This window comes from Oncorhynchus masou, chromosome 31 (genome assembly GCF_036934945.1).
Source record: "Oncorhynchus masou masou isolate Uvic2021 chromosome 31, UVic_Omas_1.1, whole genome shotgun sequence".
NCBI classification, from domain to species: Eukaryota; Metazoa; Chordata; class Actinopteri; order Salmoniformes; family Salmonidae; genus Oncorhynchus; species Oncorhynchus masou.
In genome coordinates this window covers 83,100,386-83,123,970 of record NC_088242.1, presented here as the reverse complement: position 1 = coordinate 83,123,970, position 23,585 = coordinate 83,100,386, and the positions used below count along the sequence as shown (strand labels likewise).

Below are 23,585 nucleotides of genomic sequence, written 5' to 3'. Positions count from 1 at the left end.
AACTGATAGACATACCCCAAGCGACTTACAGCTGTAATCGCAGCAAAAGGTGGCGCTACAAAGTATTAACTTAAGGGGGCTGAATAATTTTGCACGCCCAATTTTTCAGTTTTTGATAGTTTTTTAAAGTTTGAAATATCCAATAAATGTCGATCCACTTCATGATTGTGTCCCACTTGTTGTTGTTTCTTCACAAAAAAATACAGTTTTATATCTTTATGTTTGAAGCCTGAAATGTGGCAAAAGGTCGCAAAGTTCAAGGGGGCCGAATACTTTCGCAAGGCCCCGTAAAGATGCTTTCATGCAAGACTTCCTGACAAGAATATGCTATAGCTGTGCACATAATTGTCAAACATTTTAGTTTTGGTTGGTCTATTGAACTTGCATCAAAATGGTGATTGGTTAAATAAGACAAATGACAGTTGGGTAAATGCCAATAAAATGAAATATATTTTTGGACCCAGATAGACTAAAATAAATACACTTCCCCATTTAATAATGTATGTTGTAGTAAAATGTCCATGGACCAGTTATCCACATTTATTGTCCAAGATTAAACTTTCAGCTGGACCCTCCAGGCAGTTTACTGGTGGCATATCTTCCTTTACCAGTAACACACACATGCCAGTGGTGGCTGCAATGTAGAAAACCCATTTTGTGTCCTCGAGTATTGTATGATGTCTCTGTCAGTCTCAATTCCTTCTCTCTTCCATAGCCTCAGAAGTGCAGATAGTTGGATATCCATTCCCTGATGGCAGTGACCCGCATATAGACTCCTGGGAAAGCAGTCCGTCCGCAGCCATGTCCCCAGCTAGTTACCCCGGCAACAAACCACTGGCCAGAGAATTCACGACATGTCAAGGGGCCACCAGAATCTCCCTGTGTTTCAGAAACGGAGACCTCGGTTGACAACTTTGTTAGAGAATTGAAAATACAAGGCAATAAGTACATCCCAAATGTGCATTGGTCCTGGGAAGATGGCTTTAGAGCATAAGAACAAAAATAAGTCACCTGATTTAAATGTTTGTCACCATAAATGTACTTTTGAGAACTGACTGCGTGTGGCATTATTTTTGTTCTTTTGCTGAGTAGAGTGCTATTTGGCTAGTTAGACGCTGGATGCCTGAACCCAGGAATGCAAATCGCCTGACTTGGTTACATAAGCAGCTTAAGAGGAGACTGACTGCAGTTTTAAGGAAAGAAAATTAAAGATAAGCATCACTTAAGTACAGCAGTGTCTTGGGATAAACAACCACTCGAAAGAGTACAGAAACATTTTAACTTGAGTTTAAATGTTTTAAAAGATCTCAGTTGCATCTAACATGGAGATAGTGTGCACTGCACTTCATGTCATTTGAGCTCTTACCAGGCATGTGTCTTTGCCCCCCTCCATGTAGCCGGCACACATCATGCTTGGGGTGAGGCTGTTGCCGTATGCCTGCTGGCAGTCTGACTGCTCAATGATGTTCACATCAGCTTTCTGGAGCAGGTTGGTCAGAGAACCTGTGGGTGAGACAAATGTCAACATGAGTCACATTGTCAAATAATGACATTTCAAGATTTATACACACATCACTTATTTGAACATATGAAACATTTTATCACAACAGACTGTCTTGATATCTGATATTACTCTCACCTCCCTCCCTCATGGAGCCCCAGCCAGTAATGTAGCACTCGGTGTTCTTCAGAAAGCTGTGTACAGGAGAGGGGAGGCAAACCAACTGGATTGTGTAGGACCTGGGTGCTGGGACAGCCATCTCCAGCAGGGCCACATCATAATCCATGTTGGTGCTGTTGAAGCCCGGGTGCAGTATGATCCTCTGGATGGGGATAACCAGAGCTCCCACCCCGGACCTCAGCACTGAACCCAGACTCACTGACCAGGCAACAGGGTTGGAGTTACTACGGTGATGGGATGAGGACAATGAGCTGGTGATTTAACTGGCCGTTTCGGCAGGGAATAGATTTTGGAGTATGTGTAGAAGTGAATGTTCTATATACAGGTATTTATGAGGGGCACTGGAGACAGACAGACATGCACACCTTTACCCTATTCTTAATTAATTTAAGGATATGTTATGGGGAATCTTATGTCCCTCCCTGTGTAAGTAAACAATTTCTGAATGATTCCTCATGAAACCCAGACAAAAAGAAATCCATGATTTTGAGGATTATCATGAAATGTAATCCATAGAATAGTACTTTAGAGGAATGATTGTTGACTCATATTTGACATTTGTATCTAAAACATAATTGAGAAATCATTTATAAAAGTTGATATATTTATGACATTTTAGCCTTACTCATGTCTTACCCAGACTCATTAGTGTTTCATCTGTAGGTGCTACAAAGCAAACATTGGTGTCATGTGCTTGCTCTGTAATATGAGTCGTATTTTGATTTCAATAACTTTTTTAAACATTAATTTATGAATATTGAAAAATATAAAGCTGAATATTGAAAAGACAATTTATTTGGCCATTTTTTTATATTGTTGAAAGTAATATACTCTTCGGCAGAGTCAATCAATTAGATTCAGACGTTTTTTTTCTTGAGCGGATGGTCGGGGGCCGGAAACATAATTACAAATCATTTGTAGACTGCTAATTGACTGTAAGAATCCCAAACAGATATAATATTTGGCTAAAACAATCATTTCAAACCTTGCTTACATTTGTATACGATCACGTCTCTCTATTATGTGTGGGAATACTTGGGAACAGATTTCCAAAATTAAAATAAATTGGAGTTGATTTCCTGGTGTTTTTAGTATTTTATGTCCAACAATGAAAAAATCTAAAATGTCTTGTTTTTGCTTAGAAAACTAGGGGGGACAAATTCGGTCCATGGGCTGCCAGTTGGGGAACCCTGCTCTACGGGCATTTCAAAATTTCAAAAGTGCGATCTGTTGTGGAAATTTCCTCTATTTACCTGCTACTTTTAGAGTTATGATTGAATTTGTAAGTGTTACCAAAAGAGAGAATGTGCAAATGGATTCAAAATGGTCACCCTCTGCTGGTGATTTGCTGGATGTGCAATGGATAAAGTAAAAGAAAGTGCTGTGATTGGATACATTGCCGACTATGCCAATTTCTCTATATACTAAAATAGGCCATAACTTTAAAACTAGCAGAGATCCCGCTCTGGAACTTTGATATGCTTGTAGAGTATATTATGTTCAACAATGTATAGAAAAATGTATGTTTATATTTGTCAATATTCATAAATGAATGTAAAGAAAAAACTGTTTTGGAAATCTAAATACGACTCATATTACAGAGCAAGTGGTAAAGCTTCATATGACACCAATGTTTGCTTTGTAGCATCTATAGATTAAACATTAGGGAGTCTTAAAGGAGGCCTGGGTAAGCCCAAAATGTCATAAATATGCCAACTTTGATAAATAATTTCTATATTATGCTTTTAGATACAAATGTCAAATATATGTCAACAATTTTTCCTCCAAAGGACTAATCCGTGGATTACATTTCATGAAAATCCCCCAAATCATGGTCTTTTTTTGTCTGTGTTTCATGAGGAATCACTCTTCTACAGTATGTGGCATTGTCAATGGCCTACAATATATGTTAGGCCCTGAAAGAGAGTGATGTATTCTGTACCCTTTGAAGCAGTGGGCAGCAGTCAGGAGCCACTTAGAGTGTATGAGAGTGGCTCCACAGCGGTGTAAGCGTTGATACTGCAGGCTGCCAATCCATGGCCACTCCCCCCTCCGTGCTGTCAAGCCACCCACAATCCTCTGGGAGCCCACTGCCGGACGCATGCCACAGTCTAAGGAGAGAGAGAGTACAGGATGGTAACTCAGAACTTTAAAAGTTATCAATGTTTTGAAGAGGGATTGTAAAATTGGGTCCATCTACATCTGTTACATACAGTGCCTTCAGAGAGTATACCCTTGACTTATTCCACATTTTGTCTTTACAGCCTGAATTCAAAATTGAATAAATGTTTGTTTTTTTCTCACCCATCTACACACAATACCCCATAAAGACAAAGTGAAAACATGTTTTTTGACATTTTTGCAAATTTATTGAAAATGAAATACAGAAATATCTAATTTACATAAGTATTCACACCCCTGAGTCAATATATGTTAGAATCACCTTTGGCAGCAATTACAGCTGTAAGTCTAGAGTTAGTTAGAGCTTTGCACACCTGGATTGTACAATATTTGCACATTATTCTTCAAACAATTCTTCAAGCTCTGTCAAGTTGGTTGTTGATTATTGCTAGACAGTCATTTTCAAGTCTTGTCATAGATTTTTTAAGCTGATTTAAGTCATAACTGTAACTGGGCCACTCAGGAGCATTGTCGATTTGGTAAGCAACTCCAGTGTATATTTGTCCTTGTGTTTTAGGTTATTGTCCTGCTGAAAGGTGAATTTGTCTCCCAGTGTCTGTTGGAAAGTAGACTGAGACAGGTTTTCCTCTAGGATTTTGTCTGTGCTTAGCTCTATTCCATTTATTTTTATCCTAAAAAACTCCCTAGTCCTTGCCGATGACAAGCATACCCATAAATGATGAAGCCAACAATATGCTTGAAAATATGAAGAGTGGTACTCAATGATGTGTTGTGTTGGATTTGACACGAGCATAACGCTTTGTATTCAAGACATGAAGTTAATTTATTTGCCACATTTTCTGCAGTTTCACTTTACTGCGTTATTTACATTTTAGTCATTTAGCAGATGCTCTTATCCAGAGTGAGTTAGTGCACAGTTAGTGCATTCTTCTTAAGATAGCTAGGTGAGACAACCACATATCAGACATAGAAAGTACAACATTTTTAACTCAAAAGTAGCTACAGTATCAGCAAAGTCAGAGCTAAGGAAGGTGTCAGGTGAGGCAGGGATGCTGTGGGATTATTTAAAATACTCTTTGAAGCGGTAGGTTTAAGAGGTTTTTCGGATGATGGGCAGGAACGCTGGTGTCTTAGCTTCAGGGGAAAGCTGTAGGAGTGGGAGGGCCAAGAGACCACAGGTGGCAGAATAGAGTGCTCAGGTTGGAGTGTAGGGTTTGAGCATAGCCTGAAGGTAAGGAGGGGCAGTTTGTCTTGTTGCTTCGTAGGCAAGTACCATGGTCTTGTAGTGGATGCAAGTTTCGGCTGGAAGACAGTGGAGTGGGCGGAGGAGTGGTGAGACAAGGGAGAACTTGGGAAGGTTGAACACCAGTCGTGCTGCAGCATTCTGGATAAGTTGCAGGGGTTTGATGGCACAAACGAGAACCCAGCCAACAGCGAGCTGCAGTAGTCCAGACGGGTGATTACAAGTGCCTGGATTAGGACCTGCGCCGCTTCCTGTGTGTGGTAGGGTCATACTCCATGGATGTTGTAGAACATGAACCTGCAGGGGCGAGTTACTGCTTTGATGTTTGGAGAGAATGACAGGGTGTTGTATAGGTTCACGTCAAGGTTCTTTGCACTCTGGGAGGAGGACACTGGGGAATTGTCAACCGTGCTGGAGATGTCTTTGAGTGGGCAGGCCTCCCCCGAGAGGAAGAGCAGCTCCAATTCATCCCAAAAGTGTTCGATGGAGTTGAGGTCAGGGTTCTGTGCAGGCCAATCGAGCTTTTCCACACCGATCTCGACAAACCATTTCTGTATAGACCTCACTTTGTGCACAGAGGCATTGTCATGCTGAAACAGGTAAGGGCCTCCCCAAATTGTTGCCACAAAGTTGGAAGCACAGAATCGTCTAGAATATCATTATATGCTGTAGCGTTAAGATTTCCCTTCAATGAAACTAAGTGACCTAGGCCGAACCATGAAAAACAGCCCCATATTATTATTCCTCCTCCACCAAACTTTACAGTTGGCACTATGCAATCGGGCAGGTAGCGTTCTCCTGGCATCCGCCAAACCCAGATTCGTCCATCGGACTGCCAGATAGTGAAGTGTGATTCATCACTCCAGAGTGTTTCCACTGCTCCAGAGTCCAATTGCGGCGTGAATTACAACACTCCAGCCAATGTTTGGCATTGCGCATGGTGAACTTAGGCTTGTGTGCAGCTGCTCAGCCATGATAACCCATTTCAAGAAGCTCCCGACAAACATTTACTGGGCTGAGGCTGCTTCCAGAGGCAGTTTGGAACTTGGTAGTGAGTGTTGCAAGCGAGGAGAGACAATTATTACGCAATACGCGCTTCAACACTTGGTGGTCCCATTTTGTGAGAATGTGTGTGTCGTAACACTTCACGGCTGAGCCATTGTTGCTCTTAGATGTTGCCACTTCAAAATAACAGCACTTACAGTTGACCAGGGCAGTTTTAGCAGGGCAGTCCACATAGTTTTGTATATATAGTGTATTAAGTTACACCGCGACCACCATGGCATTTCTCTTAAAAAATGATTTCACTGTGACCTGCTGCTGACTGTCAGGCAGTGAGGCAGGCTGTTGCTGAGTGAGTGAGTGGTAGGAAGGGCTGGAGGGGTGTGTGTGTTGAGAGAGCACTGCAGCAGGCAGCTTAGTCCACTATTAGCTGAGCCACTTTTTTAAATATATTTTTTTATTTTACTAGGCAAGTCAGTTAAGAACAAATTCTTATTTTCAATGATGGCCTATTCAGGGGCAGAATGACAGATTTGTACCTTGTCAGCTCAGGGATTTGAAATTGCAACCTTGCGGTTACTAGTCCAACGCTCTAACCACTAGGCTACCCTGCCGCCTCTCACTGGAGTGAGAGAAGCAAGAGCAGCACTCGCGCATGTCATGACAACTTTTTACTAGAGTTAGGCAGGCTATGCACACTGAACAAAAATATAAACACAACATGTAAAGTGCTGATTCCATGTTTCATGAGCTGAAATAAAAGATACCAGAAATGTTTCATCCGCATATTCATCTGTGTATTTCTCTCAAATGATGTGCACATATTTGTTTTCATCCTTGTTAGTGAGCATTTCTCCTTTGCCAAGATAATCCATCTACCTGACAGGTGTGGCATATCAAGAAGCTGCTTAAACAGCATGATCATTACACAGGTGCACCTTGTGCTAGGGACAATAAAAGACCACTTTAAAATGTGCAGCTTTGTCACACAACACAATGCCACAGATGTCTCAAGTTTTGAGGGAGCGTGCAATTGGCATGCTGACTGCAGGAATGTCCACCAGAACTGTTGCGAGAAAATGTAATGTTAATTTCTCAACCATAAGCCGACTCCAACATAGTTTTAGAGAATTTGGTAGTACATCCAGCCGGGTTCACAACCGCAGACCACGTGTATGGCGTTGTTTGGGCAAGCGGTTTGCTGATGTAAATGTTGTGAACTTAGTGCCCCACGGTGGCGGTGGTGTTATGGACAAGAATAAGCTACAAACAATTTTAGAGATCCTGTGGCCCATTGTGAGGCACATTTCTTTAAAGGTATCTGTGACCAACAGATGCACATCTGTATTCCCAGTCATGTTTTATTCATAGATTAGGGCCTAATGAATTTATTTCAATTGACTGATTTCCTCATCTGAACTGTAACTCAGTAAAATCTTTGAAATTGTTGCATGTTGCGTTAACATTTTTATATTTTTTTGTTCACTATATTTTTGTTCAGTATAGATTGTCATTATGTAGACGCCTATTTTTTCCAACCCTTTCCCATAAAACATGTTAACACGCTAGAACTGATGCACATCAAATAAATAAATGGGCCAAAGCACTGGAAAACGACTTTGTGGGCACGAGAGCGCATTACATAACTTGACGCTGAGGTGGTTTGAACTCCATTCTAATGGCGACTTCTCTTAAAGAAAACGGTATCAAGCGAAGTGTTTTACGCATGCTCGTCAGTTCTTGGGTATCGGGGGCTGCGCGATTGGAAATCTGAAATAGAAGTTATGGAAATCCCACGCCTGGTTCTTTTAATGGGGAAAAGTCCTCAATGCAACTGACATTTGCCTCTGTTCGCCATCAATTAGCCTATTAATGTGTATACCAGGCTAACATTTGATAAAATAAATATGTGGAAATAACGATATCACTGGAGTCATTGCAAATCAATTTGTGCCAATTTTAGCCTTGTGTTATTATGCAATTATTAATGGCCATGTTTAATTAATTCAATCGGAAGTTATCAAATCTCTATCGCAATTGCTGATCAGTTGTTAGAACGCATTACATTGACCGTAACGGTACACATATTAGGCTACAAGTAAAACATATATAAAATAAAAACACTAGCTGTTGTTGACAAGCATATTCAGTTCATATACATATTATTCATATTTAATTCAGTGATTGAAATTATGACCCCATCCTCAGTAGCCTATTCCAGCAGGCTATTGGGAAACGCAAGCACTTCTTACCTCGAATCGCTTCCCTATTCATGTTGATTGAATTAGTCTCAAAGTTATTATAATAATAATGTATCTTTAGTCTTTCTGTTTTTCATAAATGTCATTCAATTCACAAGAGGCTGAGAAAGCACACGAGGGAACAGAACAGTGCCCCTCTGTCTCAGTATGTGTAGCATATCTATCTGTTGCTGTTTGGTCAGAAAGAGTGTGACATTGCTTCCACCATTAGCATTGAATACAAGGGAAGTCATTTGGCCTACTTTGATAAAATAAAAAATATATATACATAAAATAATAGCCAATCAGCGTTGAGCTAAACTGAACTAGCTGAACTGTGAATGGTCCTGGTGCACCCCAAAAATAGTGTAAAGGGAAGCCAGTTTGGATTTGGCTTCAGACCAATCACATTACAGGTCAAATGTCATTATTGACAGAAAAAAAACTTTTATTGTTGGATCTCGTTGTGTTGTCATCCTCCGGTGGCTAGCTAGCTAAAATGGTCCCTTTCCTAAATTAGGAGATGGAGATAGTGGGAGTTCGACATCTAGCTAGATGTAGTATGCTAATGTTAACTAGATGGCCTCGCGTATAGTTGCCCATAAAAGGATGTTAGGCTAGCTAGCAAGTATTTAAGCCAGGTAGCCTAGGACAACAAAAACTAAAAGTATGTACTGTATGACAGTACACTGTTTAGTACACTGTTTAGGCAACATGAAAGGGGAGGATGGCATTGGCGTTTCACTACTAGTACTGTAGGGTGAGTCACACACACACACACACACACACACACACACACACACACACACACACACACACACACACACACACACACACACACACACACAGAGAGAGAGAGAGAGAGAGAGACATCATCATGATTAGATGATGTTGAAATGGTTCTGGAACAGTGGAGACAGCTCTAGTTTTCTTTGCAACTTGAGGTAACTCTCCATGGTTCTATATCAATAGTTGTTTTGTAGTACAAAAAATGTTGGAAACATTACCTTGCTTGACATTGCTATAGGTCCTGTAACTGTTTCTTACATCCAATATGTTTTGTGGACTTCACCGGACAGATGCTGCTCTCCAGTTTTGTAATGAAATAAATGTATGGTTGAATTTATTCTGCCACTGGGTCTTCATATTGTCTCGGCCTTAGGCCTATATGTCACGTTGTCAAGGCATATGAACTAACAGGTTATAGAGAAAACAATGTAGTTATCATAACACATAGGTTGTAATATGAAATGTTTCTCTCGATTGGCTTCCCTGGTGATTTTACCCATGCGCCGCTACTGTGGACTATGCCTATTGAAATTACAATTCAATCTCTCAAATGGGCCATTTATAACGGTTTGTAGTCTTAACGTCTGGCACATAATAATGGCACAATTGCTATAAAATAGCCCAACATTCAGTTTTTAAGTATTTCTTGCTCAGAGAATTTGAGATCCTCTGTCCAACTTTTATCACTCAACTCTCCTGTCAGATTTATCTATAGATATGCACATGCGCAAAGGGAATTTATTTAACATTTTAAACCGGGTTAGAGCCCTGATTGCTGACTGGCTGAAAGCCGTGGTATATCGGACCATATACCATGGGTATGACAAAAAAAAAATGTTTTATTATGTTGGTAGCCAGTATATAATAACAATAAGACACCCCGGGGGTTTGTGGCATATGGCCAATATACCACGGCTAATGGCTGTATCCAGGCATTCCGCATTACGTCATGCTTAAGAACAGCCCTCAGCCATGGTATATTGGCCATATACAGTACCATACCCTCCTCATGCCTTATTGCTTAATCATAGCAGTCAAATGAGTTAAATCGACATCCATTGATGGAAAATGATCAGGCGAGTTTAATAGGGGCAAATTATCTTTTCTCTTGCGACATATTTAATTATTTTATTACGTCATAGCTCGCAATAATTATTATTTTGATCAACCGAATTTTGCTTCTAACGTTGTTACAAGTTACATAGATATTCCTTCTTCTTGGCTCGATAACGTTATGGAAAAAGGGTTTATTGTATAAATGTGGAAAGTTTTCAGGCCTTTTGGGCAGGTTTTGAGTGGTCATTGGGCCGGGAATTGTATCTAGACCTGGAAACCCTGCCTGGTTGGAGCAGCCTGCCAGGTAGGATGCAATCCAAGATTGTTCAGAGCCTGAGACACCTAGCCATGAGAGGGTGGAGAGGAGGATCTGATGGTCCATGGTGTCAAAGGCAGCGGTTAGATCTAGGAGGATGAGAACAGAGGATAGACATTTAGCTTTGGCAGTGACACAGAGAAGAGCAGAAGCCTGACTGGTTAGGGTCAAGAAGATTGTTATGAGAGAGATAGCGAGAGAGATGGTCAGAGACAGCACACTCAAGTGTTTTGGAAAGCAAATTAAGGGATACCGGTCTGTAGTTTTTGATGTCAGAGGAGTCAAGTGTTGGTATCTTGAAGAGGGTAGCGAGTCAGGCTATTTTAAGTCAGAGGGGACGCAGCCAGTGGTCAGGGATGAGTTTATGAGGGAGGTCTCCAGAGATGGTCTAGAGAAGGGAGGAGAGGATGGGGTTGAGAGGGCAGGTTGTCGCACGGCTGGACCTCACCAGTCGCAGGATTTCATCTAGAGACAGAGGGGAGAAAGACGTCAAGGCGTAGGGTAGTTCGGTGTGAGTGGGACCAGTGGCCGAGTGAATGAAAGTGGTTGACAAAGTCGTCCACAGAGAAGGAGGAGGGAGGGGAGGGCGTGAAAGATTAAGGAGTTTCCTAGGGTTAGAGGCAGTAGCTTGACATATAGAGTGATATAATGTGGCTTTAGCAGCAGATACAGAGGAAGAGAAGGTTGAGTGAGGGAGTGGAAGGATGATAGGTCCTCCAGAAGTTTAGTTTTCCTCCATTTTCACTGTTCTGTAAGCTCGCAATTAGTCACTCTGCCATGGAGCAGGAAGGGATGGCTGAGCCGGTCTGGAGGAAAGAGGGATAGTGCAAGTCATAGGATGCGGAAAGAGAGGAGAGTAGGGTTGAAGAGGCAGAATCAGGAGACAGGAGGGAAAACGATTCAGCAGAACGGAGAGATGATAGGATAGAAGGGTGGAGAGTAGTGGGAGAGTGAGCGAAAATTGCGACTGCACATTACCATCTGGGTAGGGGCTGAGTGACTAGGATTGGAGGACAGGAAGACAGAAAAGGAAATAAAGTAGTGATCAGAGACCTGGGGGCGGATGGCATGAGGTTTAGCATATTGCCTGCCTTGTGATTGGGAGGAGACTAGGAAAAGGTGAAGTCAAAAGAGGCAAGGAGGGTAAAGAGAGAGCTGGAAAGAAATTAATCGAAGAGAGACATCAGAAGGTTGAAGTACTAAGAGCGGTGAGCCATCGCCAGGAAATTAGCTTATCAAGGTGTCAAGCTCATTGAGGGAACCTCAAAGAGAACTTTCTAAGGGCACCTGGTGAGCAATAGATGACAACAATGTTAAGCTTTAGTGGACAAGTGACAGTGACAGCATTGAATTCAAATGAGGAGATGGACAGATGAGAGGCAGAAAAGAGAATATCTCCACTTAGGAGAAATTAGTAGCCCTGTGCCACCACCGCGACGACCAAATGCTCTCGGACTTTGAGAGAAAACGTTGTCAGATGAAGCCAGAGCAGCTGGAGTAACAGTGTTCTCTGGGGTGATCCATGTCTCATCGGGGCCAAAAAGTCAGCATAGGCTGAGATGAACTCAACGTTCTTGACCGCAGATTGGCAGTTCCAAACGCTGCCAGAGACCAGGAATTCCACATGGGTTGTACGCGCCGGGTACACTAAATTAGAAAGGTTGCAGCCAAGGGGTGGGGAGCGTCTGTAAAGCCTACAGGAAGAGAAGCGAACTGGGATAGAAAACACACACATAGTTGCCAAAGCTACAAAAGAGCAAAATTAGATAATTTGAAAATAACTATGTCAGGATTTGGCCAGGGTTGATCCGGGTTTTGGTCACTAGATGCCCCCATTGTGCTTTTTGACCTTATGTTTTTTCCCTTGTTCCCCATTATTATTTGCACCTGTCCCTTTTTCCCCTGATTGTATTTAAACCCTTAGTTTCCCTCAGTTCTGTGCTCTGTGTTTGTATGTTAGCACCCAGCCCTAGTGTTCTGTGTATTCTTGTCGATTCCGGTGGATGCTCTTGTGGAATTCTGTTTTTGTTTTTGAGTATCTCTTGAGGCTTTTTTGTGCTATTCCTACCACCTTTTGGATTTGCCATTTTTGTATTTAAGGACTTCTCCTTTTTACTTTATTAAATACACCGTCTTAAGTACTGCTGTGTCTGCCTCATCTTCTGGGTTCTGCTGACTATTCGTGGCTCAGTTGGTTAAGTGACTGTTTCTCACTCCGGAGACCCAGGTTCGTAACCGGGTCCTGACAAACTAGGTAAGATACTCAAGTGAGAGAGTGGTGTGGAGCCTTCCTTTCTTTCCTTCCTCAAATAACACTGCAGAACTCGACTGAACTGTCTTTGACTCGGCAACAGTCTTAGTTTGTGACGAGGCTGCCGCTGAAAAGACCACCGCTGAGAAAACAGGGGAGACTGAAGTACTAATATTAATTGCTAATTGCCTTGCAAAGGTGAAGAGCACACCTCCTGGTACTAATTGCTGATTGCCTAGGAGAGGAGAAACCAGATGCTTCGGATGTCGAAGTGGTGGCTTTCCTGTCCCAATGTTCTGCCCTGGAGCTTAAGCTGCATCCTTGTGTCTTCTTCTCCTACCGCCTCAATGCCACAGAGAGGAACTACAATGTACTGAATCGGGAGCTTCTCGCTGTGAAGATGACATTGGAGCAATGGAAGCACTGGCTGGAAGGGGCGGAACATCCGTTCATTGTGTGGACCGACCACAAAAACCTGGCTTTCCTATGACAATGCTTTTGGTGGCCTACTATGGTTCCTGATGAAGATTCCTCGGCAAGCTCCAGCTGGTCTTCTGCAACCACTGCCCGTCCCTCACCATCCCTGGTCCCACATAACCCTGGATTTCGTCATGGCCCCCCCCCCCCCCATCCTGACTGTGGTCGCCCGGGTTTCCCAAAGCCGCCCACTTCATTCATCCCCTCAAATTACCCTTGGCCAAGGAGACGGCCTAGCTCATGTTGCAGCATGTCTTCCTGATCCATGCACTGCCCGTGGACATGGTTTCCGACCGGGGGCCTCAGTTCTCATTCCGGTTCTGGAAGGCGTTTTGCACCCTCATTGGGTTGTCGGCCAGCCTGTCCTCTGGGTTCCACCCCAGTCCAATGGTCAGTCGGAGCGAGCCAACCAGGACCTCAAGACTGCGCTGCCTGGTATCCGCCAACCCCACCACCTGGAGCTAGCAGCTTGTGTGGGTGGAATATGACCGCAACACCCTTCCTTGCTCTTCCACGAGGCTATCGCCATTTGAGTGTTCCCTGGAGTATCAGTCCCCGCTCTTCCCCAAGCAAGGAAGAGGTCGGCATACCTTCTGCTCAGATGTTTGTCCGCCGCTGTCGTCGTACCTGGAGGAGAGCCCAGTCGGCCCTCCTCAAGACCACCTCCAGGTATCGACAACAAGCGGATCGCCATCGGACCCTGGCTCCCCGGGATCGTCTTGGCAGAAGATATGGCTAAATCCAGGCTACCCACTTGGGATCTGCTCCACCGCGTGGAATTCTGCAAATTCTCCCCCCAGGTTTATCGGCACGTTTCCCATCTCTAAAATTATTAACCCCTCTGCTGTTCTTCTTCTGTTGCCCCGTACCCTTCGTATACACCCCACGTTTCATGTGTCCCGAGTTAAACCCATGTCACACAGCCCTTTGTCTCCTGTTTCCAGGCCCACCCCTCTCCCTCATCTCATCAACGGCCAACCAGCATACACGGTGAGGTGTCTCCTGAAGGTTCGACCTCGGAGCAGGGATATCCAGTACCTGGTTGACAGGGAGGGTTATGGCCCGGAGGAGAAATCCTGGCTCCCCGCCAGGGCCTCATCGCGGATTTCCAATGCCGCAACCCGGTCAAGCAGGTATGCACCCAGGAAGGAAGCCAGGTGGAGCCCCTGGGGGGGGGGGCTGTTTCACCTGTCTTTGTGATTGTCTCCACCACCATCCAGGTGTTTCCCATCTCCCCCAATATCCCCTGTGTATTTATACCGGTGTTCTCTGTTTGTTTTGTTTCGTCGTGCCTACCAGCGGTTCCTGTTTTCTAGTTTTGACATTTTCTGTCTGCCCTGAGCCTGCCTGCTGTCCTGTACCTTTGCCCCACCTATCTGGATTATTGACCCCTGCCTGCCCTTGAACTGTCTTTGCCTGTCCCTGTTGGATTATTAAACTGTTGTTAATTCAATGTTGTCTGCATCTGGGTCTTACGTTGAAAAGTGATACTAAATATAGAATGAAGCACACTGAGATAGCGCCTGAGAAGCTGGTTATATACTCAGAAAAGAGGTGATGCATGTTTGGAATATTTTTTTTCTATACAGGCTTACTACTTTTCACTCTGCCATTTAGGTTAGAATTGTTGAGTAACTACAATGTTGTTGATCCATCCTCAGTTTTCTCTTATGACAGCCATTGAACTTTGTAACTGTTTTAAAGTCACCATTGGCCTCACGGTGAAATCCAATAGGTGCCCTTTGCGAGGCTTTAGAAAACCTTTCAAATCTGTGTTTGAAATTAACTGCTCGACAGATAATTGTATGTGTGGGGTCATTCAAAATCATGTTAAACACTATTATTATGCATTTTTACTCCTAAACTAATATTTCATTCATTTGTAAACATTTCTTAAAACATAATTCCACTTTGACATTATCGGTTATTGTGTGTAGGTTAGTGCCCCGAAGTTTAAATTGAATCAATTTTAAATTCAGGCTGTAACACAACAAAATGTGGAAAAAGTCAAAGGGTGTGAATAGTTTCTGAAGGTATTGTATGTTGACAACTGAGACAGTTGTACAGTTTGTGAGACAGGCGACAAGCCAGCGATAAACTCACCACAGTTCTTCTCATCAGCCTTGTTAGAGCAGTCAATGACACCATCACACTCAGGGTTCATTTTGCTGACACACTCCCCAGCCCTGCACTTGAAGTTCTCACTACAGTTCACACCTGCCAAAAAAACACAATGATTAGTTACAGTGCATTCGGAAAGTACTCAGACCCCTTCGCTTTTTCCACATGTTGTTACGTTGCAGCCTTATTCTAAAAATCTCATCAATCTACACACAATACCCCATTATGACAAAGCGAAAACTGGGTTTGAGATATTTTTGCACATTTATTAAAATAAAAAAACATACCTTATTTACATAAGTATTCAGAAACCTTTGCTATGAGACTCAAAATTGAGCTCAGGTGCATACTGTTTCCATGGATCATCCTTGAGATGTTTCTACAACTTAATTGGAGTCCACCTGTGGTAAATTCAAATGATTGGACATGATTTGGAAAGGCACACATCTGTCTATATAAGGTCCCACAGTTGACAGTGCACGTCAGAGCAAAAACCAAGCCATGAGGTCGAAGGAATTCTTCGTAGAGTTCCAAGACAGTATTGTGTCTAGGCACAGATCTGGGGGAAGGTTACCAAAACATTTCTTCAGCATTGATGGTCCCCAAGAACACAGTGGCCTCCATCATTCTTAAATGGAAGAAGTTTGGAACCACCAAGACTCTTCCTAGAGCTGGCCACTTGGCCAAACTGAGCAATCGGGAGAAAAGGAGGATTGGCTTCGGGACAAGTCTCTGAATGTCCTTGAGTGGCCCAGCCAGAGCTCGGACTTGAACCCGTTCGAACATCTCTGGAGAGACCTGATAATAGCTGTGCAGCGATGCTCCCCATCCAACCTGACAAAGCTTAAGAGGATCTGCAGAGAAGAATGGGAGAAACTCCCCAAATACAGATGTGCCAAGCTTATAGCGTCGTACCCGAGGAGACACAAGGATATAGTCGCTGCCAAAGGTGCCTGAACAAAATACTGTTTAAAGGGTCTGAATACATATGTACATTTGATATTTAAATTGTTGTTGTTTTTTAGCAAAAATGTCTAAAAAACTTTTTTTGCTTTGTCATTATGGGGTATTGTGTGAAAATTGATGAGGAGGAACAGAACAATTTAAATCATTTTAGAACAAGTTCGTAACTTTACAAAATGTTTTAAAAGTCAAGGGGTCTGAAAATTTTCCGAATAATCAAACATCAACTACCTAAAATGTCTCTATAACCTTGCTTCCAAAATTACCATGCAGGAGTGGGGCTGCTACCATTGTCTTGGAAATAGGACTGACTGTTGGTGTCGTAACTGGCACCATTGGCGGGGTGTGGGCAGGGTAGTGGACCATGCCAGGGTTGGTATGGCTGAGGATCCAGTTGCGTAGCCTGGTGACGCGGGAATAGACCCCTGGCCTGTTGATCTGAGCACAGCCCACGCCCCAGCTCACCACCCCAGCGAGGAAGAACCGCCCTGGGGCCTCCTCACACACCAATGGCCCTCCAGAGTCACCCTGATAGTGATTTAATATAAAATCAGGGAATTTAATAAGCATGTCAACATGCCATAATCCCAGCCCACTATTTGTAGGACAGCCCTAAGGGTCAATGTGTTATTTGAACTCTAAGTACACATTCCACACATCAATAATAGAAAAAAGGACATGTATTTTGTATGTATTATAGTATTATAAACTGGGTGGGTCGAGCCCTGAATGCTAATTGGCTGAAAGCCGTGAGTATACCATGGGTATGTAAAAAAAATGTTTTTACTGTTCTAATTACGTTGGTAACTAGTTTATAATAGCAATAAGGTACCTTGGGGGTTTGTGGTATATGGCCAATGTACCACGGCTAAGGGCTGTGTCCAGGCACTCCATGTTGCGTTGTGCATAACAACAGCCCTTAGCCGTGGAGTATATATATTGGCCTTTTTACTTAAATAGAGCCACCCTGTAGGGGAACCAAAAATGTCAAAGTCTTCAAGCGGATAGCTCTTCAGACTCATCGCTCTCTCTTTCTCACCTGACAGGAGTCGACCTTCCCTGGTAGGAAGCCAGCACACATCATGTTGTCGGTCACAGAGCCTCTGTAAACGGACGACTTGTTGCAGACCTTTGAATCAATGATATTAACCACTGCCTTCTGTAGAGATGGTGGCGTATCAACTACACAGCACAACAGAGAGCAGACTCAGTGAGCACCACAATACAAAGGGTAACTTGCAAAGGTGTGACTTTAGTTATGCTGTGGTTGTATAAACAAATTCAGTTAACTCACAGGAATGCTGGTTGAGAGCCCCCCAGCCTGACACCACACAGTTCCGGCCTGGGCTGAAGACATGGGAGGAGGAGGGCAGACAGACAGGCTGAATGTAGGGGCTGAAAGTGAGGGGGATCTCAAGCTCCAGCATGGTCACATCGTTGTCAGTGGTCATAGGGTTGTAGTCTGGGGACACAAACACAGACTTGATGTTCACAGAGATGGCTTCTGACTCTTCTCCACTCACCAGGCTGGCTCCTACCAGGGCTGTCCATTCTTTTGGGTCATTGTCCCTGTAGGGAGTTGGAAAAGAGAGGTCAATTCACTCAACTTCAAACTGACCCAATCACTCCTCACTTCACAACGTTGATAGCCTATGTGTGGCAAGTCTATTGACAGGTGCAAGGGGTTGTCACTAGTTACCACAGCCACAAAGAAACCCCACGTATTTCTACAATGTCTCTTCTTAAATTTAGATTTTGAACATAGCCTTAACCCTAACATTAACCTCACTGCTAACTTTATGCCTTACCCTAACCTTAAATTAAGACCACATTTTTACGCTAAATCCAATTTTGACTTTGTGGCTGTGCTGTCTAGTGGAAACCGGTGCATGGTGTAGTAACCTACTTCTCGAAGCAGTGAGCAGCAGTGACAAGCCAATGGCTGTTGATGATGGAGGCTCCACAGTTGTGTCTGCCATGCAGCCTCAGACTGACCTGCCAGGGCAGCTCCCCAGGACGGGCATCCACTCCACCCACTATTCTACTGCCCATGGCCGGGCGTGTCCCACAGGCTGGGGACAACAGCAGTCAGTTACTATATTGTGAAAATGGTATGTTTTAGTGTTTCTGTCTGTCCTGACTATCTGTCTCTGTCTGTCAGTCATAGGTTAAAGAGCACTTACAGCAGTATGCTTCATCAGAGCCGTCGGCACAGTCCGGGATGAAATCACACTCGGCATTGACCTTGGTGACACACTCCCCATTGTCACAGGTAAAAGTGTTGTCAGGACAGCTGGCTGAGGAGAGACAGTAGCATATGGTCAGACGGAAAACCCTGACCTGCGGTGCCCTGACTTTTCTAGAGCAATCAATATCAGAGTAGAATAGAAACACTCACCCATATCGTCTCCAATGTTATAGAATGACTTCCCACTGGCCCCTGGGGAGTGAACACGAAAATAAAAGACTGGATGAGGAAGAAAGCATGACATCATATGTAACTATACACTTAAATGATAGTTGTGAACTATGCATTATCTATACCCCCTCTTTTTCAACATCTCTTGATCTGTTTTGGTCAAAACATTGTAACTACAATCAGGATATATGTTAGTCAGGGTGTTTGAGTGTGAGTGGGATTTTCTGTCATACATCATAACTATCGGACAAAAAAAGATGACATAGTACCCAGTAAAACAATAGTGTTGATCTCTCCAAACTCAGGCACTTTTATGGACTTCCCATGAAACAGGGCGTTCAGTCCTACCCTCAAAAGGTCCTGAATAAAGTTATCAGAGTACTGCTGGACCTTGGACACGCTGAAGACCAGTCGATATGTGGCCATCACATCGCCATTGATGTTACTGGAATAAATGGAAACATCAAAGTAAACAAATATAAAAGGTTCTAAACAAATATAAAAGGTTCTAAAACACTTGTTTACTATCATTTCATATAAGTATGTGCGGTCCTCTGTAGCTCAGTTAGTAGAGCATAGCGCTTACAACGCCAGGATAGTAGGCTTGATTCCAGGGACTGCCCATACGTAAAATGTATGCATGCACGTAAGTTTCTTTCGATAAAAGCATTTGCTAAATGGTATATGTTATTATTCAGTGTTACATTCATTATCTTTGGACTTACCCATAGGTAACAATATTACAGTCGATATAGTGATGTGCTATTGATGAGGCAATGAAAATATTCTTGATCTGCAAGTGGATTGAAAGATTTGAACTCTTTATTAATAAAATCATTGAAATGTGAACGTGTGACATGAAATCAGGCCCCAGGATCTCAGTGCAGTCAGCTCTTACCTTAGTCTTTAGAGTAGAAGTGAGCACTATAGAGAATGCAGAGCTTTCATCTTGCAGGTCAGGACCATACTTGAGACCCTTCAACTCTACCGTCTCCATGAAGTAATGCTCCTCTTCCACCAAGTATGCTGTTGATGTCAGAGAGGATCAAACATCTGTATGCAATTGATTATTACTACTCAAATAGCCGATACATTATCTGTAATAAGCATTATGTTAGTTACATGACTCACCAACCAACAAGCCCACAAAGACGCTGATGAATAACACTAGGATAAAAGCCAGGGTGATGTTCCTACAGCAGACAGAGTTGGGGGGAGTAGGAGCGGGCTCCCCTGGGGGCCACTCATGATCCTTCTTTAACTCCATGTTGGCTTCAAAGCAACCTTACCTCATACAGAGCATTCCAGTATCTGCACATAGAATGGAATACTCAGTCAGTCAAAGACTGGGAAATGCATTGTAAGCTTTCCTTTTTTTGGCAAACCTTGTAATAGTAGCCTGTACACCTTAAATTTAACCCTGTAATAGTAGCCTACTCTACGTAAAGCATAACAAACCCCATTTAACAGAAAGTTATAAAGAATAATGGCAAGATGGGTATGAAATTTAAGGGCAATTTTCTTTTCACCTTTATTTAACCAGGTAGGCCAGTTGAGAACAAGTTCTCAATTACAACTGCAACCTGGCCAAGATAAAGCAAAGCAGTGCAACAAAAAACAACACAGAGTTACACATAGGATAAACAACAGTACAGTCAATAACACAATAGAAAAATCTATATACAGTGTGTGCAAATGGAGTAAGGAGGTAAGGCAATAAATAGGCCATAGTGGCGAAGTAATTACAATTTAGCAAATTAACTCTGAAGTTATAGATGATGATGTGCAAGTAGAAATACTGGTGTGCACAATAGCAAAAAAGTAAATAAAAACAATATGGGGATGAGGTAGGTAGTTGGGTGTGCTATTTACAGATGGGCTGTGTACAGCTGCAACGATCGGTAAGCTGCTCAGATAGCTGATGCTTAAAGTTAGTGAGGGAGATATGTCTCCAACTTCAGCGATTTTTGCAATTCGTTCCAGTCATTGGCAGCAGAGAACTGAAAGGAAAGGCGGCCAAAGGAGGTGTTGGCTTTGGGGATGACCAGTGAAATATACCTGCTGGAGCACGTGCTCCAGGTGGGTGTTGCTATGGTGACCAGTGAGCTGAGATAAGGCAGAGCTTAAGCGAGCAAAGATTTAGGGTAATGGAATATACTGTAGGGCTACTGGTCGAACTTCTTTATCCTGCAATGATACTACAACTTGTGGTGATATTTAGTTACATGAGATATCTATTTTTGACCAGATTATATTTACATTGCATTACTCTGTTAATTAAGGTCATCATAATGATGGGTGCGGCTCTCATGGGGAGGAAGGGCTGGTCTCCCATCCAATGTTATTCCATTAGTTGAAATACACCACCCTGGAGCAATGGAACTAAATATTCCATTTAACTAGGCCATTGAAAGTTTTAAACCAGGTTTCCATCCATCCTTTGTATGCGAGTAAAGTACACAGTAAGATAAAACAAATGTAATGACAGGCCTGATGACAACAGAACATGTTTCGGTAAACGCTACAAATGTCTACAAAACCAAAAATGGTGGGATCTTTTTGTGTCGGTAAAATGAATTATACTAGAAATTTCGGCGGAACCATTTTATGCACAAATATTGATATAATAACCATAATATTGAAGAGAACTTGTAGTTAAACGCTGGCTGGCTGACCAGGCTGTGCAATGAGATGTTGTGTGGTCCTCCCACTACGACTCGGGAAAGCATGCAGTTTTTTAGGCTACAAATTAAATAAATTATGAACTCCACAGGGTGGTGTAGGTGCAAGGTGATGAGCTTGATGCGCCGTTCCAATAAATATCGAGGGTCTTATTCTGGTGACATGATTTTCGGACACAGCCCATTTGACAAATAAAAATAATCTCGCTCTTTTGTTCATAATAGCCCCCATAATCTCATCATGTAGGCTATGCGGGCACTCTAGCCAACAGCGCACAGATAGCACTTTTGTGTTCGAAAACGTTCATTTGAGTTGAAAATGCGATGGAAACCCATGTAACTTTTTTATTTTTTTATTCGGTACATGGGAATTTAACGGCAAAGGTATTTTTATGTGCACTACATCCTCACGCACAGATTTATCTGCAACATTTGAACCCATTTGATGGAAGCACATCTCGTGGGAAAATGCGCATATTGTTTTCTTGCGGATGTTAGAATAGTCTCGTGAAAATCTGTTGCAAATTGGATGGAAACCTAGCTACTAACCACGTATACATCCACAGTTTTTATGCGAGCAAAGTTATACCTTATTTTAAACAATCAAAACAGCTGTGATGGAAACAGGAAGTTTGGGTATAATTGTATAAATGCCAACAGATCATTTGTTAGTTCGACACGGTGGGATATTTTGTGTTGGTAAAATTAATAATGCGATAAATGACGGTGGAAAAGTCTTTATGCGCAAATATTGTTATATTAACCATCCAATCTAAGTAAACTTCACGCGATGATATGATGTGTGGCCCTCCCACTATGACTGGAAACCAAACATTTTATTAGGCTACAGATGTATTACATTATGATGAACTTCCCAGGGTGGTGAAAACTGCAAGGTGATTTTGATGCTCCTTTCCAATAAATATCGAGGGTCTTATTCTGGTGACATGGTCAATGCTTGACTGCCATTTGACAAATACAAATATTCTCGATGTTATCCATAATCTCATCATGTCTAGCCTACTACATGCATTGTATCTGCAGGCCTGCACACTCCAATACCAGAGTAAGCACATTTGCTATTAAACTCAACCGTTTTTGTGACAAAACTATCGGTAAAGTTCAAAATGCGATAGAAACACATTGAACTTTAGGTTTTATTGGGTACATGAAAATGTTAACAAAAAAGTAAATGTTGTGTGCACTAAATCATCACGCACTGATTTTTTTATCCTCAACAAGTCCATTTGGTGGAAACACCAATGGTGGGAAAATTCACATAGGATATTTTCTTTATGCGGATTTTAGAATAATCGCATGAAAATCTGTCAGCAATTGGATGAAAACCTAGCTACTAATGTAAAGAAAGCTAGTAATTTACTATAAGTAAACATGCACAATCAATATCACTAGACATTGATATTATTAATTAAAGTAGAGGTGAAATAAAACTATACATATTTAGTAGGCTATACTTAGGTGTATATGATTTTCATCTAAGTTTCTTATTTGATGGCTTCAATTCGGCCGATTTCGAAACGTACGCTCATCCGTCAAAAGCGCATCGGAGTAATGGATCGCCCTAAGGAATGGATAGGCCAAATAAAAAGCATGATAAATAGGAGAAGTAGTCTGTTGTTTGAAGTCCATGTAAGAAAAACAAATGCTATGAGTCTACACGCCACCAATGGCATTGTGAGATGAGCAGACTAAACTAGTTGAATGTAATTTTAGAAACCCTAAGCGCCACTTTTACGCATAAAGTTATGTCGAGCAATTCGACACGGCAGGTGCTAGCACTCATTAGTAACTGCTTACAGTAAAAAGTAAAACGATTTAAAGTATGCCAACTCACCTGTCCCGTCTCCAATGTCCGACACTGACGATCACAGTATCCTTTTCAGAGGATGAGTCGGGACAGACAAAAGATCCATGGAGACTAAATACATCGGAAACAGGTCCAGTATTTGTTCAACCTGCCAGTGGGCGTGAAGGCGCTAGAATCACCTTGTGTTCATGTACTTCCCTTCACAAATCCTCTGAGTCCCCCCTCCCACCAACCCTGATCCCACCGAGAGCCTTAAAAAAGGTTTTGGCTACATCCCGGTTTACATAGGCTTCATTGTACAAATGATGTGAACTGACAGTATTATAAGGTGTGTAAACATCTAGAGGTAAATCAAAACAAAGGGTGCTCCCTAGTA

General features: G+C 42.5%; 1 protein-coding gene across 2 annotated transcripts; it reads right to left on the bottom strand.

Annotated features, from left to right (window-relative positions):
• Positions 1 to 131: 131 nt before the first annotated feature.
• On the bottom strand, positions 132 to 23,356 carry tmprss9 (transmembrane serine protease 9). 2 transcript variants are annotated; one of them, XM_064952238.1, is made up of 17 exons: positions 23,237 to 23,356; positions 20,230 to 20,283; positions 19,832 to 20,011; positions 19,599 to 19,726; positions 19,426 to 19,493; positions 18,970 to 19,145; positions 18,680 to 18,721; positions 18,465 to 18,578; positions 18,188 to 18,353; positions 17,576 to 17,850; positions 17,321 to 17,463; positions 16,548 to 16,809; positions 15,301 to 15,414; positions 3,624 to 3,792; positions 1,640 to 1,905; positions 1,367 to 1,503; positions 132 to 879 (listed from the first exon to the last, which is right to left on the bottom strand). In XM_064952238.1, exons 3-17 carry the CDS (start codon positions 19,965 to 19,967, stop codon positions 718 to 720), a joined length of 2,358 nt encoding a protein of 785 aa, XP_064808310.1. In that variant the 5' UTR covers positions 19,968 to 20,011; positions 20,230 to 20,283; positions 23,237 to 23,356; the 3' UTR covers positions 132 to 717. The 2 variants fall into 2 exon arrangements, with proteins under 2 accessions (XP_064808310.1, XP_064808311.1); XM_064952239.1 differs by lacking the exon at positions 20,230 to 20,283.
• Between the last annotated feature and the right edge of the window lie 229 nt (positions 23,357 to 23,585).

Excerpts from the sequence above, each read along its gene's own strand:
- tmprss9 (XM_064952238.1), bottom strand. The coding sequence starts at position 19,967 with ATGGAGTTAAAGAAGGATCATGAGTGGCCCCCAGGGGAGCCCGCTCCT. Across the intron at positions 19,727-19,831 it reads CTTTGTGGGCTTGTTGGTTG|CATACTTGGTGGAAGAGGAG; the intron begins GTGAGTCATGTA and ends TGACATCAACAG. Across the intron at positions 17,464-17,575 it reads GGCTCTCAACCAGCATTCCT|TTGATACGCCACCATCTCTA; the intron begins GTGAGTTAACTG and ends TGTGCTGTGTAG.